Here is a 16,879-nt window from a genome sequence, read left to right as displayed (position 1 = left end):
GCCTGATATGAGCCCCCGGTAAGCAGCACACCTCTCTGGAGAGTGCATCTGGTTGGCAAATGGGTTCTGGCCTCTCAGAAGAGAGTTGCCTACTATCCCGTCGCCTTTTCTTAGTTGCGCTGGTTGTTGTACGGGGGGCAGATCGGGCTGCATTACTTAGCTCCAGCGCTTCTCCTGGTGTGACAGGACTTTCCTCTTTGGCCTGCAGAGCAGTGACGCGGTTCTGCAAGGGCACCTTAGGCTTTAGGGGAACTCTCTTCCTCTTGCTGGTCCTTGCCTTTGCAACCGTCCATTTTTCTACATTATTGGCCCCCCGCTCCCTTCTGCGTGTGCTGGTAGGGGAGTTTTTGGCTGTTTGGCCATGGGCTGTGGGTCCACTGCAGACTGCACTTGGAACCAGCTATCTAGCTCCTTCTCTGCCTCCCTGATGTTATGCAGCCTTCTCACCACCTCCTGCAGCTCAGCCACCTGCTGCAGGAGGTCCTCCACCTGGGCACACTTTTTGCAGGCAGGTCTGCTGCCTGTCCCTGCCCCAGGAGAAAGGTCTAGGCACTTCCTGCAGCCTGAGGTCTGCACTGCAGCCTCTCCCTTCAGCAGCTCCATCTGCGTGGAGGCACCTACCGCTGGGGTAGATGGTGCAGACCCCCCAGCTGGAGCTGTGGCCTTTACCCTCAGACAAGTGCCCACCATTCTGCCTTGAGGGTCAGGAGGATGAGTGCCCTTGACCTGTGCCCAGTTGCTGGGTTACGTATACGCCGAGTCCCCCAATCGGCCTGTGGAATGCCTCTCCTTCCTATATGTTGCATAGGTCTTGGCCAGGCAGAAAGTGAAGGGTCTTGTCCATGAGCTATGGTGAAGCTTCTCTGACTTTTAAGTAGGTACTTGCAGCAAAAAGAGTTGAATAGCCTAAAAGGGTATTTCTCCAGAGTAGGAGGATTTTCAGGTGAGGGTGTACCTAAGGGAGGTGCTGGGATATACTGCTGCTTGTGCATAGAGAAGCATAGAAGACTGGGAAACAGTTCATGAGGGAGAGCTTAGTCCTCTCTGGAGATCTTCCCAGCCCCCATGTCTTTCCTCACAGTGAGGCCTCCTAGAACACAACAGCTTGATGTGTCTTGTGTAAATCCTCTCCCCCTTCTCCTTGGCGACCATCGGGAACAATCTTTCCATCCCCAGTGGGAGAAGTTGGCTGTGACGGTAAGTTACTGGTGAAGTGACTTGGCCTGTGACTGGACTGGCTGAATCATCCCATCTCCTCCTGCACTTTCTGTTGCCAGTAGTTTCTTCTAATGTAGCAGAAGCCAGTATGCAGGCTGCTTGAGACCTACAGTCTCAGATGTTGCAGACAATAGCGTTCTCTAGGAAAGGATTAAGGCCAGGCCTTTAATGTGGATCAGCAGATCAAACTGAGCAGTATCTCCTGAACATTTATTATGTTCCACATAATAGATCAACTGGTTACCTTAGGCAGCTGGGAAGAGCTGCCCTCAGTCTGAGAGGGACAATGGTCAAAGGCCGAGAAAAGTTCGTGCCAAATGGGGGAGAGACTGTAGCACGTAGAAAGAGTCAAGAAACAAGTGTCAAAGGGAAGATCCCGGTTTTGTCTGGTTATTGGTTGTTGTTTCTTTTGCAAGAGCTGTAGTCAAGGTGGGATGTGAGTGTTTCTTCCCCGTCCCCCATTAATTCTGTTCTATGTTCTGTGACTTAAAACTCCTGTCTCACAGCTGTGCAGTAACTGGTTCTACGGCAGCCACACAATATGGATTGCGGGCACAAACTTGCTAGCTTTAACAAAGCCTTGGTGCTTTGTGTGGACTCCTGAAGAAATGGAGAGGAAGAGATGTCCATTGGAGGAAATCAAACAAAATAAAAACCAAACAAGAAACCAAAAACCCCAAAGTCTTCCTGAGCTTTGGTGATGAGGGAACAGGATCTGAACCTGAACTCATCCTGCTAAATCAGCATAAACCTACAAAGCTCTAGGAGGGAGCACAACTGGGCTGTTAATGCATAAAACCAGAGCACTGGGGCCTATGTAGTTAACACGCATTGTAATGCCTCAAGGTCTAGGCAATCCATTGAGTGCTCATTATATTATATGAACAATAGATTCTCAGTCTAGAGACTGTTTTAGGTCTCTTTCTTCCAAGTTAATAGCTTTGTCCATGCTAATAGTTGGGAAAAACACATTGCAGGATGTAGTGCCCTTCTAGGTTGATAGCTTAATTTTGCCAGCTGCCGTTAGCTATAGCTGTGTGTCCTCATCCAGAGTTGGGGCTCCGACAGACATTCTTTGAAGCTGCCTCTGAACATGGGAAGATCAGTCAGCAGCAGCTGGTGCCTGTAGTGGCTCCAGACCAGAGCCACGTTTTGCCAGCTGTCACTGCTGGGAGCCTGTGGTGAACTTCTTGCATCGCTTGTGTTTGGGGCAGGCCAGCCAGGTAACTTGCAATGGCCTGCTTTCCCTTTTCTTTCCCAGGCATTGTAGGATTGCAACTCCTGCATGTTGGGGCAGACGCAGCTGGCTTGCTTAGGAGACCAGCTTTTTAATCCTTGAAGCAGCCTGAAGAGACACTCCCTGAAGGAGGGAGCTGCCTGTAACTTGCAGCCTTTGTGTTGAGTCTTGTGCTTCAGGGATGTAAAGAGGTGTGGCGCTCCCCTGCCCTCCTAGCCTGGTCTGCAAGCCTGGCTGGGTTGGTGACACCTGCGACCAGGACCTCCAAGTTCAGTCTCACCCGTGACCATGTGCTGCCACCTGCTGCTGAATCCCCTTGTTGCGGGGCTTCTGGCAATCCCTGGGCTCAGCCACCATCTCCAGGGTCCGGCTGGCCCACCAGCAGTCGGGAGGGGAGGATGCAGGCAAACATCACCTGGGACCTGGCTAGCACTGGTGAAGTGCTCTCTGAAAAGAAATGGCAGCTGTCATCTGTCAGCAAGAGCAAGCTGACTCCTGGGTTGGCTGCCTGCAGTGACCTCCCCTGGGCAGGGGAGACCTGTGCCTGGGGGTGGGATGTAGGCAAGGGCTGGACCTGGGTATGGAACAAGCCATAAAGCAGAACTGCAGCATCTGGAGGTGTCCCCAGGAGCATCTGAGATGGAGGGGAAAGGAAAGGGTGTCTTGACTTTGGCATACAGGAGGCACAAAGGAGAAGGAGGTAGGCAACCATAAGGTGACAGAACAAGGACTTTGGTGGGTCTGGTTTAAAACAGACCACAACAGCTTTGGGTGACAGCAGAGTTTCCATTGGCTTTTATTGAACGCTTCCCTCAGTCCAATAGCAGCTCTGCCTTCATGTCCACCAGTATCAGAACTTGTCATTCAAATGCTTTCCTGAATGATTTAAAACTGACCCCTGGTCAAGTTTACAGAAGCATGGTTTAAAGATCCTTTTCCTTTTTTTCCTTTTGCTTTTCCTTTTTCTTTTCCCCTCTTCTTCCCTCTTGACAGTTTGGCAGTAATGGAATTGGTGCTTCCAAATGCAGACATGTTCTGCTATCCTAATGCCCTCTGTGCTTCAGTGCCCTCAAGCACAGTGTAGTGTAGGGCTTGGAATCGAGATGTCCCAGTCTTGTGGTCTGCCAGCACATATATGTGTGTATGTATGATGTGTGTTGTCTTTGAAATTGGCCCATAGGAACTGAATTCCTCCTGGTCTTTTTTGAAGTGAAGTCTAAGCACTTGTCCATGAGCTTAGGGTGTTAAGCAAACTGTTCAAAGATGTGTGGAGATGCTACATCTGTAGTGCTACACAAACTGTTGCTTTGGTTAGCTGGTAGGGACAAGGAACTGGATTCCAGTGAGCAGCAGTGCCAAGAGGAGAGGGGTAGGAGAGCATTTTCTTTGGAGAGTATGTGCTAAGGGGCTGTAGATATGGCAGCATAGGCTGCATGTCTGGGCCAGAGTTAGGGGCTGCTGTCACTAGTACCTAAAGCTGAAGTCAATGCCATGGGTACCTGTACAAAGCATGCTTGGAAATGACTGCTGGATACTTTTTGGGTAGAAGAACAGGGAAAGTGCTTAGGCAATATATTCTATACAGAAATAGGATTTCTGTAAGTGGAGAACCTGCCCTGAGTAGTCTGGTCTAGCTTCAGAAGTAGCCCTGCTTTGAGCAAGGGTTGAATGAGATACCTCCAGCCTGAACTATTTCCTAGCACAACTTTTGTGCTTGGCTGTGGTGAGATGGGTCCTGCGGTGGGCCAGCAGCGTCTGGTGAGATGTCTGACATGGGGGTTTGGTAGGTGGTGGGGAACGCTGAGGTCTGATGGTGCTCATTCGGCTCAGGAAGAGCAGAGGCTGTGCAAGGACCAGCGTGGCGTGCAGTGCCTGCCCAGTCTTAAAATGCTAAATATGCAAATGTGAACTGGAGGCAGAGTCTAAGAGATGCGGGCCAAGGTGCTGCAGGCCATCGTGAGTCAGCCAGGAGCACTTTGCCCTCTGTGTCAGTCCCAGATGGCAGCTCCGGGGCAGGCAGGGAGTCAGCAGCAGGGGCCCTTCGCCCTCTGAGTCAACGCCGGCTCTGTGCTGGAGGCTGGCACCTGGGAGCACCGTTTGCCTGCCCTTCGCTTTACTGTGCCAACACTGACTTCAATGCTCTAGCATGGTAAAAGTGGCTGATGCGGGCACCTGGAGAGGAACAAAAAGTGTCCTTCCCCATCTGACTGTGTTGACATCTATGTTGTGAGGAGGCTCCTGCGTGCAGTTGAACCCCAAAGCTAGAGCCCTCACTGCCTGGCATTAAAACTTCCCCAGTGTATTTCAGTGACGAGGTGCCAGGGGCTGTCTAGCCAAGGTGACTGTACTCCCTGGGTTTAATTCCACAAAAGCCAGATGGCTTTTGGCTTGTCCCATCCTGACTGGACGTGTAGGACAGCTGTGCTGCTCTGGAGGCAGGCGGTGTCCCTTGCCCCGCAGCCGGTCAGCGAGAGCGTACCACGCAAATGGGCGCAGAGGCTCCAAATGGTGTGCAGGGCCTTCTTGGCTATAGGGCGTGGGGTAAGGGTCAGCACAGGCTATTTACAATCTTCCTGTTAAATCTACCCTTGAGGCTAGGGGCAGCATGAGGGAGCCATGCCAGCGCTGAGGCAAGCACTGCAGGGCCTGGGAGGTTTGTGCTGCTGTTCCAGTGCCATCTGGTGGGACAGCCTAACCAGTGCAGCTCTCCCCAAAACCTCTGAGAAGACTTTACTGCATATGCGTGGAGAGGATGTGAAGATGTGGAGGGAAACAGCTTGAGATCAAGTAAGAGTGGCCCTAAGGTTACAGCATGGGTCTGGGTGACCTTACCTGATAGCCTCCATGCTTGCTTGGTGACTCTGGTTGTTTTCCATTTTTGTGCTTTTCTTTCTACTTCCCCTGCTCCCCCTTCAAAAAAGGGAGATGAGGTGCATTCACCTCACTGGGCAGAGGTGTAGCCAAACTGAGTTCAAGGCTGTTGAGATCTGTGCGATCCTTGGACAGAACTGACAATGAAGCATGAAGGATTGCTTCTGTGGGGAGGTGTTACGTGGCCACAGCTTGTTCATGCAAATTCCATGTGCCCACTCTAAGAAGCTAAACTTCACAGCCCTGCCTCTGAAATAGGCCACTGGGTCTGACCAGGGCTTGGATCTGGCCCATGTTTGGAGTCAGATGTGCAGCTGTAGCAAGCAACTGCAGTATCTGGATCTGACCCCCAACAATTTCTGGCCTTGAGACTTGTGGCTCAGACCCAAAAGAGGAAGTGGGTGAAGGTGTGATGTTCCCAGTAATGGCATAAAACAAAGCTGTGAGATAATGCACCTGAATGCGTCCTCTCTTGGCTTTGGTTGGATAATTTGTTAATTCTCTTCTAAAGAAACAATCCCGGGCTAATGGTACATGTAAAGAGGTGGGTTGGGGCTTCTTGTCTGTTTGAAGGTTCCCTGGATACTGTTCTTCCTTCTCTTACTCCTTCCCTTATACCTGAGGGATTTTGGGAGCCTGTCATCACAGGTGAGCACACAACTTTCCCTTTCTGAAGCTAACTGAGTTTGAGCTCCCTCAGCTCAGATAGCTTTGAAACATGGTGCTTTCTGCTTGAAACTCGCAGCTCTTCCTAAAACTTGGCAGAGATATGGGTGGGGGAGGAATGCACAAACCCTTTTGGGGAGGAACATCTCTTTCTCATCTCTCCTACTTTTCTTTCCTTCCACCATGTTCTGCATGGTACTGTAACCATAGCATTTTGGGGAGCTGCTGGGCTCTGTCAAAATGCTAGAGTGCCACTCTAGGTGGTTTTGTTTGGGACACAAAGTGTTGCTGCTGACTCAGGCCTGCCTGAGGTGATGTGCTGCCACCTGCTAGACATTAGTGTGACTTTGCAGTGCTACCTCCTGTTTCATCCTTCCCACTCTTTGCTCTCGTCTCCCTTTCTCACTCTCTGTTCAGTTCTTCTCTGTTTCCCCTTCACCCCTGGATGCTCAAATGTCCTTTTCTCTGAGCTTTCACAGCTCCATATAACACATTTCTTCCTAGGTCTCCTAGTGTATCTGTATGGCACCCTGGTTCACCTTCTGTCATCAGCAGGGGTGACTGCCTTCCAGAAGAGGTTTCTTCTCCCTGCAGCTCTGGCCAGTGTTGTCAGCCATGCGTGAGAAGGGCGTAGGATGCTTTTCTCTCAGGTCCCAGCAGGCTGCAGTGCTCTCACACTGTCCCCTAGAGCTGGGGGAACTCAGCTCCTGCAGTGAGAACTGCAGCATCCTGCCCCTCCCTTCCCTAGCCAGTTCCTTGCAGCAGGGTACACAGTGGGATCACTTATTGCTAGATCCCCTCTAACCCGCCAAATCCCTCAAGAGCTCTCAAGGAGCTGTTGCTGCCTGAATCCCTTTGATTAGATATCTGCCATCCCTTACTAACCACTCAGTACCAGGCCTTGGGGCCCCATTCCCCATGCTTCAGTGCCTTTTTGTGCTCTTCCCTTGGCTGCGAGGGCTCTGCTCTCCCTTTATTACCTCTACGGCCAATTCTGTCTTAATCCCTAGGAGAGGAGCAAGGTGATGTGGAGAGGGAAGACCAAGAGGGTGGCGTGCATTCATTTCTGATGCTCTCCTCACCCAGGCGCAGGGACAAAAAGCCAGGATTGGGTTTAGGCTGTCTTTATCTGAGTGACCTGGAGGACTGCGCTAGCTAGGGGTGCCATAAGAGCAGGTGATGGCAGGACTGTTCTATCAGCAGGCAGCTAGGGTCCTATTACAGACATGGTAGAGTTCTGTAGGTGCTTTCTGTCCACTGAGGGAACTGACCATTAATTCCTACCCACCTTTCCTGTCTGCTTACCATGAAAAGATCTGCCTTCTTATCCCATGGCTGCCCACTTTCCTTAGAAGCGTTTGCTGAGGAACTTCACAGGTAGCTGGATTATTCTCATGCATATGATTATTGACCCCTCCTAAGAACTACAAGAGGCAGGATTTCCTTACAAGAGTTATATTGACTCTTCCCAAAGTACGTCATACTTACACACTTGTCCATTAACTTTATTCTTTTGTTGTAATTTCTATTAACTTGGCCACTACAGATGTCAAACGTTTAGCTTCCTAAATCTACCTAGACTTCTCCCCTCCTCCCTCTTTGCTATATTCCTAGCCATCCTGTGATTCGGTGATCAAAAGGCAGTTTAAGGCAACAGGCCACCCACTGCTATTAGCAACTGTTTCACCCCCGAGTCTCTTGGGAACACCTGGGACTATCTTGTCCAGATCTGCTAACTCCATACCTTTTGCCCAATCACTTTTATTTTGGACAGGTCCCCACAAAACAGGGTTCTTCTGAGAGAATTTCTCCAGTTTCTTCCGCTGTCACAAATAATTAATTTAGCTTTGTTTCAATGTCCTTGTTCTCTCTGACTGCTTCTTCTATACCTTGCCTTTCAGTTGTCCTCAAAGCTTGTGAAAAGGTTTCTGCTTTCAGTATCTATAGGAAAGGATTTAGTAGTAGTTCTGATGGCTTCTGCTAGTTGTTTTTCAGGCTCTTTTTTTACCTTCGCTTTGTTGTGGTTTTACATTTAATTGAGATCATGATCATTTCAATTTTTCTCATTTGAATGCAAGGTCAGTTTGTTGAAGAATACATACTGATAATCCCTTTGGCTCAATATTTTAGCCACGTCAGCTTCCTTTTGTCAAATCTTCTAAAGAGGTGCTAGGTATTGGCTTTGGGCTGCCAATGTGATGTCCCTGTGTAACCTCCATGCCACCTGTGATGACTGAATTCCCTCAGCTGCTCCGCTCCATTCTGACTGGCTTGTAACAAGTGTCTCATTTCCCTGCAGCTTCCACCTCAGCTGTGCTCGACTTCAAAAGGGGATTTTTTTTGAATGTGTGGGGTCACAACTTTAGGATTCAAGTCCTTCTCTTTGCTTATGAATTCAATTTTAACTCAACTGGTTCAGCTTGATTTTCATCAGAAGTAAGGCACATGCAATGGTGCTGTCTCCTCTGGTGTTACGTGGACCTGCTTGCTAAATTGGGTGAAACTGGCTGTGAGATGAAAGGCTTGCAGATACTACCTTACTCAAACTTCATTGACAGGTAGGGGAGAAAGAGCATGCCTCTGCTGCCTTCTGTTTGGGTCAGCTAGCCAAATGGTGCCTGCACAGCTAAAGGCAGCAGCTGGAGCATGAGTAAGGAGGGAAACCAGGACTGTTGTGGTGAGCAAACATATGAGTCCTAGGAAGGAGCTGGGGCTTGCGAGGTACGTGGGCGTTAGGAGCGTGGGAGGTACCTGGCCGTGCTGAGTGGGGTTGAGATGAAAGATGTCTGCGGGGAAACACAGGTATTGTGGGAGGATGAGTGTGTATTGCATGGGGTGGGCAGAACACAGGTGGAGGGGGAAGGGATGAACCGAAGAACAGCAGTGGGAATGCAAGGAAACAAAGTGCGAGTTTTGGGGGTTTTATAAGCAAGGTTTTATTTTTTCTATTTTCAGCCCCACAACTAACTGCTGGACTCGAGTCTCCCTATCTTCCACCCATTTACGTGCCATCAAGTGCATATGAAATTCAAAGCACAAATTTTACCCTCGGGAATATCTTGTTGCACAAGAGTCCAGCATTGTATCGTATGGAAGTATGTTTCAAGGCTGAATTTTGACAGCAAGCAACAACTCTGGCTGAGAAGGAAGAATTGAGCTGTCTCCTGATGTTTGAGTGCAATCTAGTGTGTTCTAATAAAATCAGCAGCTGGATCCTGAATTTGCATTTGAAATGCCTCAGCTGCGTTTGGAGATTGTGTTTCAATGGCAAAAAGTGCATGAAGCTATACTATGACTTCCTTCTCTGTCTGCTGATTGTATTTCCCATTTCTTCACGGTGGAAAGTTTGAAACCCTACTGGGCAGTAAGACTTTTCCCCATGAGACTGTGAGTCTGTTGTGGCTTCGTTGGCTGGGGGCAGGGGGAAGCATGCAGAGGGTTACTCTGACTGAAATCTCAGCATGAAATTTGAGGGCATAACTAGGTTTCAGCAAACACTTAGGGAGTCTTAATTCCAGTGAAAGGGCCGAGCCTGAAGACAAAGAGTGCTGGAAGGATGTTGGAAAGGAAAGCAGGCAGCATGCATCTTTTCAAGGACCAGGCTTCTGTCCTGCAGCTGCTCTTCTTCTTGTATAAAAATCACCCTCTTTGCACACAATACAAAAAGGAGAAGTGAAACCAGCTCAGCGCACACAAGACATAAGGAGGCTCCTTGTTAAAGAAATCCAGCTACATATGCCCCATTCTGTTTAGGGGCAGTTCTCCATAATCTGTGTTCAAATGTCCACCACATCCCTCCTTTGCCCTTTACCTTCTGCCACACTGTTCTCCTCTGTTGTCCAATGTGTGTTCTTCCTTGTGCTGTCCCATCTCGCCTCCAGCTCTGCTGTGTGTACCCTCTGTACTAGCTCCCTGGATGTCCTGCTAGCGTGTCATTCTGGTCTGCCTTGAGGAAATTCCAGCTAGCCAAACTAACCAAGCAAAGCTTCCTCCTCCTTCCTTCTGGTTGTTTTGGGGACCTTATTATGGCTTTTCAATATTTAGAGGGGGCTTATAAGAAAGATGGAGAGAGACTTTTTACCAGCACCTGTAGTGACAGGACAAGGGGCAAAGGTTTTAAATTGAAAGAAGCTAGATCTAGATTAGATATAAGGAAGAAACTCTTTATGATGAGGGCGGTGAGACACTGGAGCAGGTTGCCCAGAGAAGTTATGGATGCCCCATCACTGGAAGTGTTCAAGGCCAGATTGGACAGGGCTTTGAGCAACCTGATCTAGTGAAAGATGTCCCTGCCCACAGCAGGGGGGTTGGACTAGATGATCTTCCAACCCAAACCGTGCTGTGATTCCTGAGTCCTATCTGCTGACTGAACCCTTCTCACCCTTTTTCTCCAGGGTATCCTGACTCATTGGCATTTCTTCTCAGAAGTCTTTCTGACTCAGCACGTATCTCAGCAGCCATTTCCCTTAATTGTCTCCTTTCAACATCCGCACCAGCTTGAAATCAGACTAAACAGTAGTCTGACATTTTCCCCAAGGTAATAACAGAGGCCTTTACCAGAAAGCAGAAAAGGGAGATAAATGACAGTGTTGGAGCAAAAAATATAAACCAGCCCTTTTCAGCCTCAGAAATGGAGCCTGACTCCTTGAAGCAAGCACTGCTCTGAACTTCCACAGGCTGTAAATCAGGTTGTGATAGAGAGGTCTCTGTGTGTGCTCTTCCCAATAACCTCTCAAACCATCAACATCTTTTTTTTTATTCCACTTTACTTGTTCTCCTCCCCAACCCTGGCCTCATCCTTCTCTGTTTCTCCTTGGATATATCAAACTTCTGATTATTTCTATTCCTTTGCCTAAGGCTGCAACTCCCCAGTCTCACTTCTACAGGAACAGTTCCTCGTTTGAGATTTGTTCTAGTGCTAGCTGCCAACTGGGGCTGACTTCTCAGGATGAGACATAGCATGCAATATTTGATGTAGCAAATGCAGTTTAACCATAAGAGACAAGTGAGGGCAGAATGCATTTTGTATTGAGCTGTGCTGCAGGTTGAACTGGGCTAAGACCCATGATAGCTGCAAACCTAAGAGCAATGGCAGAATTACTAACAGACGAAGAAAGGCATGAAGATAAGAGAAGGAGAGAGAGAGTAAAAAAAGTGTGAAAAAAGAAAAAAACAAGAGATCTTAAAAAGGAAGCGTACCAGCTGAGAATCTGATATGCGGAAGGAGGAGTGCAACTTCCTTTTCAGTTGTTAGGTTCTCATTTTTCTTCTCTCTCTCAAAAGTTTCCATAGTGCCGGAGCTGATTTCCTGGGCTAAGAAACTGAAGATCTGTTCAGAGCATTTCTGAGCTCCCAGGAATTCTCGGGTTATCGCCAGTGCTTCCAGTGTTCAGCACAGCCTTCTTGGGCAGACATAGGGTGAACGAGCAGATGGGAAAAGCTCAGTAACTTATTGGTGTCTCCCTCTGGAACCAGGGACCAAAAAGGCCCACCTTTTACATAGCAAAACTAAGGACAGGGATCAGTGGTCACCCTGTGATTAAATGGCATCAGAAATCACCTACGCTGAGGTGAAGTTCAAGAACGCATCACCAGCTGCAGTGGTTGAAGGTAAGGAATGGGTGGGTTATTCAGGGGAAGGGGACCTGGAGGGAGGAGGACTGAAGAACAGGGAATGGAGACTTTTCTTTCTGTGACTCTGGTTCCTACCTGGTCTTGACAAATTGGTGAGAAAAAGCAGTTGTCTACCACTACATGAGCAGGAGACTGGAGGAGTTTTGAAGAGGGTCAAGGAATGTCTACAAGAGGAGAGGTGGCAATCTTTAGGTGGTTGGAGTTGCAACATGAGCAAACGACTACGGGGGGCACAAACAGTAGGTTTCAAGTCAACATATTTGGGGTCCCTTAGTCCCCTGGTTGCAACACCAACAATGGTGAATGGTAGAGGGTCCAGGATGAATGCTTAGCCCTGGTACAAGGCAGGCAGCAGCTGCCTCTCTGTATGTTATCTAGTCTTGGATGAGTCATTTTTCGACATATACTGAGTACCAACAATAGAGACTATGGTTTATTACAAACAATCTGATCTGTCACAAAGGTGGAGGGGCTCCCAGGGCAGCAAATGGCAGTAAATAAGCCTAAGCCCTGGCTGCTACTGCTTTTGCCTCTGAGAGAGTGAGGCTGCACATTCCTGCTTATGGAAAGAGCAGGAGTAGAGAACCAACATGCCTCCTTACAGTACAGCAGTCAGTTGCCCTCTGCAGCTTCGTGAGAGGTGGCACTGGCTGCAGAAACTTATAGCCCCATTGTCCTTGGTTGATTGAGAAATGGTCCTTGGAGAAGAGAGTCCCAAATGTTAAAAGGAAGAATGGGCTTGAACAAAACACCATAAAATACACAGAGGAAGAACTATCTAAGATCTGGAGGAAGATCCAATTCTGTGATTGATGTCTACCACTCCTGAAAAATAATTAACACACCAAACGAACAATTTTTTATTGCTATTAAAAGTCACGGTTGTAAAATGGTGCCTTTACTAGGCTTTGTGCAAATTTAAGACATGTTCTGATCAGTATGTATTCTGTAGTTATTATGCCACAAGTAGGAACACATGGAGATGTTCCATGTATGGCTCCTTGCTTCCACCCTTTGATACACGATCCTACACAACAGCAGGTTGCAGAGGGGTGAAAGTACGTGTGCGTAAATGAATGAATGAATAAATAAATGAATTATTATTGCTGCTTAGGATATTAACTTGCCTATTTACCGCTTTACCTCAGTTTTACAATCCCAAACAGAGCAGGCATCAGCTCCAGGTTATTCCTTGCCTGCTCTGAGGCATGAGTCATGGAAATAAAGAATGTACATACTCCTGACTGACTTTAAAGCTCACTGTTTTTGGTGTACCAAGATAAGCTGGTTCTGGTTACAGCTAGCATTTCTATCATGGTGAGGTGGGGGTGGTGGAAGTTCCCCGTTGTGTTCCCAGTGACCTATTCCAAAGACACCTGATCCAGCCATGTTTGCTTGAGCTGCCGATGGCAGGCTCATGCTATAGGTTTGGGTGTGTGCTCAGGGTCTGTCTTTGAGTGCACCTGTCCAAGTGATCACACGCTTAGCTTATACTTTGAATTCAGAGCAGTGTCCAGTAGTACCATTGCACACAGTGCTAATGTCTCTCACAGCCTCGTGGTATGCTCATAGGACGAGAGTTTTGATTGAAAATTATTGAAAGATTGAGGGAGTCTTGCTGCTCTGTTGTCCTTCTAAGTGGTTACTCTGGCCATGCAGACTCCATGTTGGTAATGGCCAAGCTCACCTGGGTTTTCCCATTCTGTAGCCTCTTCTAGTTGGGCTCTAAAGATAACAAAATTGGCAGTCATTGGAAGATAGAGAGGAGAAGGCAGCAGCTAATCAAACAACACATAATCTGTGGCAGGAGGTGGCAGAGACTACCGGGGTGGGTTTCACACTACAGTCCAGTTAGGGTTCCTGCATTTCCAACCAGGATTTCCCAGGTAGAAACCTAGGCATTTGTGCTGCACAGCACTTGTTGCATGTGCCTAGGAAATGTTGGATTTATGTGCCGAATAACCATCATATGCTCATCAGGTCTGTTGTGTTGTGATCATGCTGGACATGTTGCAAGCATGCAGACTAACTGTAGGAAGCATTTTGCAGGGAGATTAACCCGTTGAGTATGCACAAAATCTACTGCACTTCAGTTGTGTTGGTGAGGTACATGCATACTGGCAGTGCTCTCTGTGCCACCTGGGTGTGAGTGTGGGATGCACAGATCTGGCTGGGCACAGGGTGAACAGTCAATCTGTGGACATGCAGCACATCAAAAAATCATTTGGACTGGTCACATCTATTGTCTGAAATAGGTGGTTGGACTCCAGATCATGATCCAGGTCCTTGTTTTCACTAGAGACAAAAGCTCTGGCTAGAAACACATGATTTGGCCAGGGAAATCTGGATCTTGTCTGTCTATGAATGTTTTCTCTTCTGATAATGAAAGATGATGCTTTTTGCCCTGCTGTAACAGCCTCCCCCAGGCTTTTGGGAAGTAGTCAGAGGGCTTCCCCAAACAACAGGTTCCTGGAAGTCTTGCTTACTAGGCATGACTGGCAGGCACACGTGGCTGCTGGCAGACTTGGGAGTTTCATGCTGAACAATGAATGAGGTCTCTCTAAAGCTTATCATTAATATCAGTCTCTCTCAAAACTTCTTTACTCCTGTCCTGCAGCGAGTGCTGCTGTCTCTTTATCATCCTGTTTGCCGTGGCTTGTGTACCTGCCACAACCTGTCTCCTAAGAAGTGTTTGCTTCTCCTTCCCTGCATTCTTTCCAGCATTCTTCTGACTGCTCCTCAGTACTGGCAGTATCCCTCTAGACAAAAGTCAGGCCCTGGCAAGTCTGAATCTGAGTGGGATACTTTACTCAGGCTGCTGGACACAGCCCTCTGTTCTCCCCAGGCATCCAGCCTAGCACAGCCTAGTTTTACTACAGCAAATCTCTGAACCCTGGCTTGGAAAGCAGAGATGGAAGGGAAAAAAATTTTTTTTTCTCTTCCAGTGATTCTGTGCCATCATCGCTCTGCACATTTTTTGTCTCCTGTCCTCATTCAGCTTGCACCATCCTTCTTCTACACAGAAAGTCCAAAAAGCTAAGAAGGAACTGAAGCAGGCGTAAAAAGTTTTGTGGGGAGAAGGCAACATGAAATCTTCATGTGAATGTCTCAGGTATCAGATAGAGCAATGTTGTATTTGGCAGCTCTCGGCTCAATCTAGAAAGACATGGTTTCACTCCAGATTTTGAGGCCATGTGAAGGCCTCACGCCCAAACACCAGCAATTAGCATTGCTAGCTCACCAACAGGGCTGGGGCTGTGAACAGTGTTGCTGAACCTGACCTTCTTCAGAAACCACAGAGGTCCTCTGCTCTGTCCCAATCTGCCCCTCTCCCAAACTGTGTAACTTCCACATCAGAAATGAAACCGCATTTTTTTTGAGCCTCTCTCGCTTGAGTTGCACATCCTTGGTATGCAGGCTGACTGAAGCATAGTTGACTGTGGTGTTGTGTTTGGTGTGTTCCTTCACTTTTAGTACCTCCTGAGACAAAGAAGCATGAGCATCATCCCCAGAAATACCCGCCTTGGCTCCCGTGGCTGATCTCACTGCTGCTCCTCTTGGTGTGCATTGCCGTCATTATTGCTCTCCTTGGTGAGTATGTGCAGGCTGGTTACAGGAGAGAGGTCGGGGGAAGTGCTGGGAGAAAAGCAGAGAAATCAGAGCCCAGAGAGGAACATCTTCCAATCAGGAGGGAGCTTTTACTCAGGAACTGTTTTGTCATGAGAAAGGATGCAAGCGCCAACATTTGGGCTCGGAAAACCTGAATGCTGAATATAGGTATGTTTAGGAGCAAAATCTTTTCTGATTACTTAAACATTGGGGATTTAAGGGTACAGTTGCAACATGACACAAACTTCTCTCTTGCAGGCCAGCTAAACCAGATGTTTTGCCCAACTGGTATGCGGGAGCTAGGACTACCACAGCGTTATGCCAGCTCGTTCTGTTGTACGCATCCTCTTTCTTAGAATGATGGAAAGAGTTAGGTGGGAAGGGACTTCTGGAGGTCTTTAGTCTAATGCCCTACTTGAAGCATGGCCATCTTCAGAATTTCAGGGTTGCTTGGGCTTTCTGTAAGGTCTCAGGCTTTTCTGCCCTGACTTTGTACATGTCTGCATACATCCCCCAAATCTTCCACTGTTTACCCTGAGGCCTTTTCAGTGTTTCCAGATTGTACATCCCCATCTTGCATGGCCTCTTTGGATCTGTGGAACAATTCTCTACCTGCATAGCACACAAAAAGAACTTAATTACATTCAGCAGAGGGGAAAAAGCCTGGAGATGGGAGCACAAGTGTCTATACAGGCAGCTGGACCTGCACTTGAGTGCTCTAAGGTGCTTTGACACACTCTATGTCCTAATGGAAAAAGCAGCTTTTCACAGTTAGTCCTGGCATCTCCAGGATTAACTGCACAGTGCAAACTCTCACACCTTTTTAGTGTTAACTGCATTCTACTAGAATAATTCATTAAAAGTGATTCTTGCACATGCAGTTTGTGGAGGTTGTGATCTTTGTTTCATTCTCATTTTCTGCTAAAGATCATTCATGGCATGTTTGCACAAATTGTCAATAAAGATGATGGATTCTGGAAGAAGGCATATTGTCAGGCTAAATTGCTGCCCTTCCTTTTGCTGTCACTAGTTCCCAAGTCCCAGAAGTTTGTATTGCTTTCTTCCCAAATGTGTAACTTTTCATGATACTCTGTTAAATGCTTAGGGAGGTTTAGGGTAGGCTGTTAAGAGTCTAATACTGTCTGGCCAGGTTCTTTTAGATATTCCACACATGGAAGGTTTAATCTTTAATGGCAAATTTGCTTATCCAAGGTAATTGATGTTACATAGGAATTTGATTTAGCACAGTGATACAGCAATGCATTTAAATAAAAACACAAGTACAAATTGCACTTAGCAGAGGGTAGCAATTGCAATGCACAGTTGAATCACAATACAAATGTGATTCTCATTACCAGCCTCTGCAGTATGCTCAACATCAAGACACTGGGTGTCCCCAAGGACCCAGAAGGAATATGTGGGTTAAAGCCAGCTCAGAGCCATTGCCTTCTTCAGACACGTCTTTGTTAGTCATTCCGTTTTTCACACTATTTTGGGCTGAGCCACGTATGCACTCACCCCATGCTGTTCTGCCTGACTTAGGAAGACGTTGCCCTCTTTTTGACCTTTAGAGGGATGAACATAGAATCATAGAATCATAGAATCATAGAATCATTGAGGTTGGAAAAGACCTCTAAGATCATC

The 16,879-nt window shown here is 47.7% G+C and overlaps 2 protein-coding genes across 2 annotated transcripts in view; both read left to right on the top strand.

The window, feature by feature from the left end:
* Positions 1 to 9,031, top strand: part of NECAP1 (NECAP endocytosis associated 1) — a 20,994-nt gene extending 11,963 nt beyond the window's left edge. The window contains exon 10 of the mRNA XM_009290944.1: positions 8,948 to 9,031. The gene's annotated coding sequence lies outside the window, so the exon portion shown is untranslated. The remainder of the gene's footprint in view (positions 1 to 8,947) is intronic.
* A 2,448-nt stretch (positions 9,032 to 11,479) lies between these two features.
* LOC103908550 (C-type lectin domain family 4 member A) overlaps positions 11,480 to 16,879 on the top strand; it is an 8,917-nt gene continuing 3,517 nt past the window's right edge. The window contains exons 1-2 of the mRNA XM_019475029.1: positions 11,480 to 11,602; positions 15,101 to 15,249. Coding sequence (XP_019330574.1) covers positions 11,536 to 11,602; positions 15,101 to 15,249 — 216 coding nt within the window. The 5' untranslated portion in view covers positions 11,480 to 11,535. The remainder of the gene's footprint in view (positions 11,603 to 15,100; positions 15,250 to 16,879) is intronic.

Source organism: Aptenodytes forsteri, unplaced genomic scaffold (assembly GCF_000699145.1).
Source record: "Aptenodytes forsteri isolate BGI_AS27 unplaced genomic scaffold, ASM69914v1 Scaffold286, whole genome shotgun sequence".
NCBI classification, from domain to species: Eukaryota; Metazoa; Chordata; class Aves; order Sphenisciformes; family Spheniscidae; genus Aptenodytes; species Aptenodytes forsteri.
Note: the sequence above shows the minus strand (reverse complement) of the source record. Positions and strands in the feature narration are given on the sequence as shown.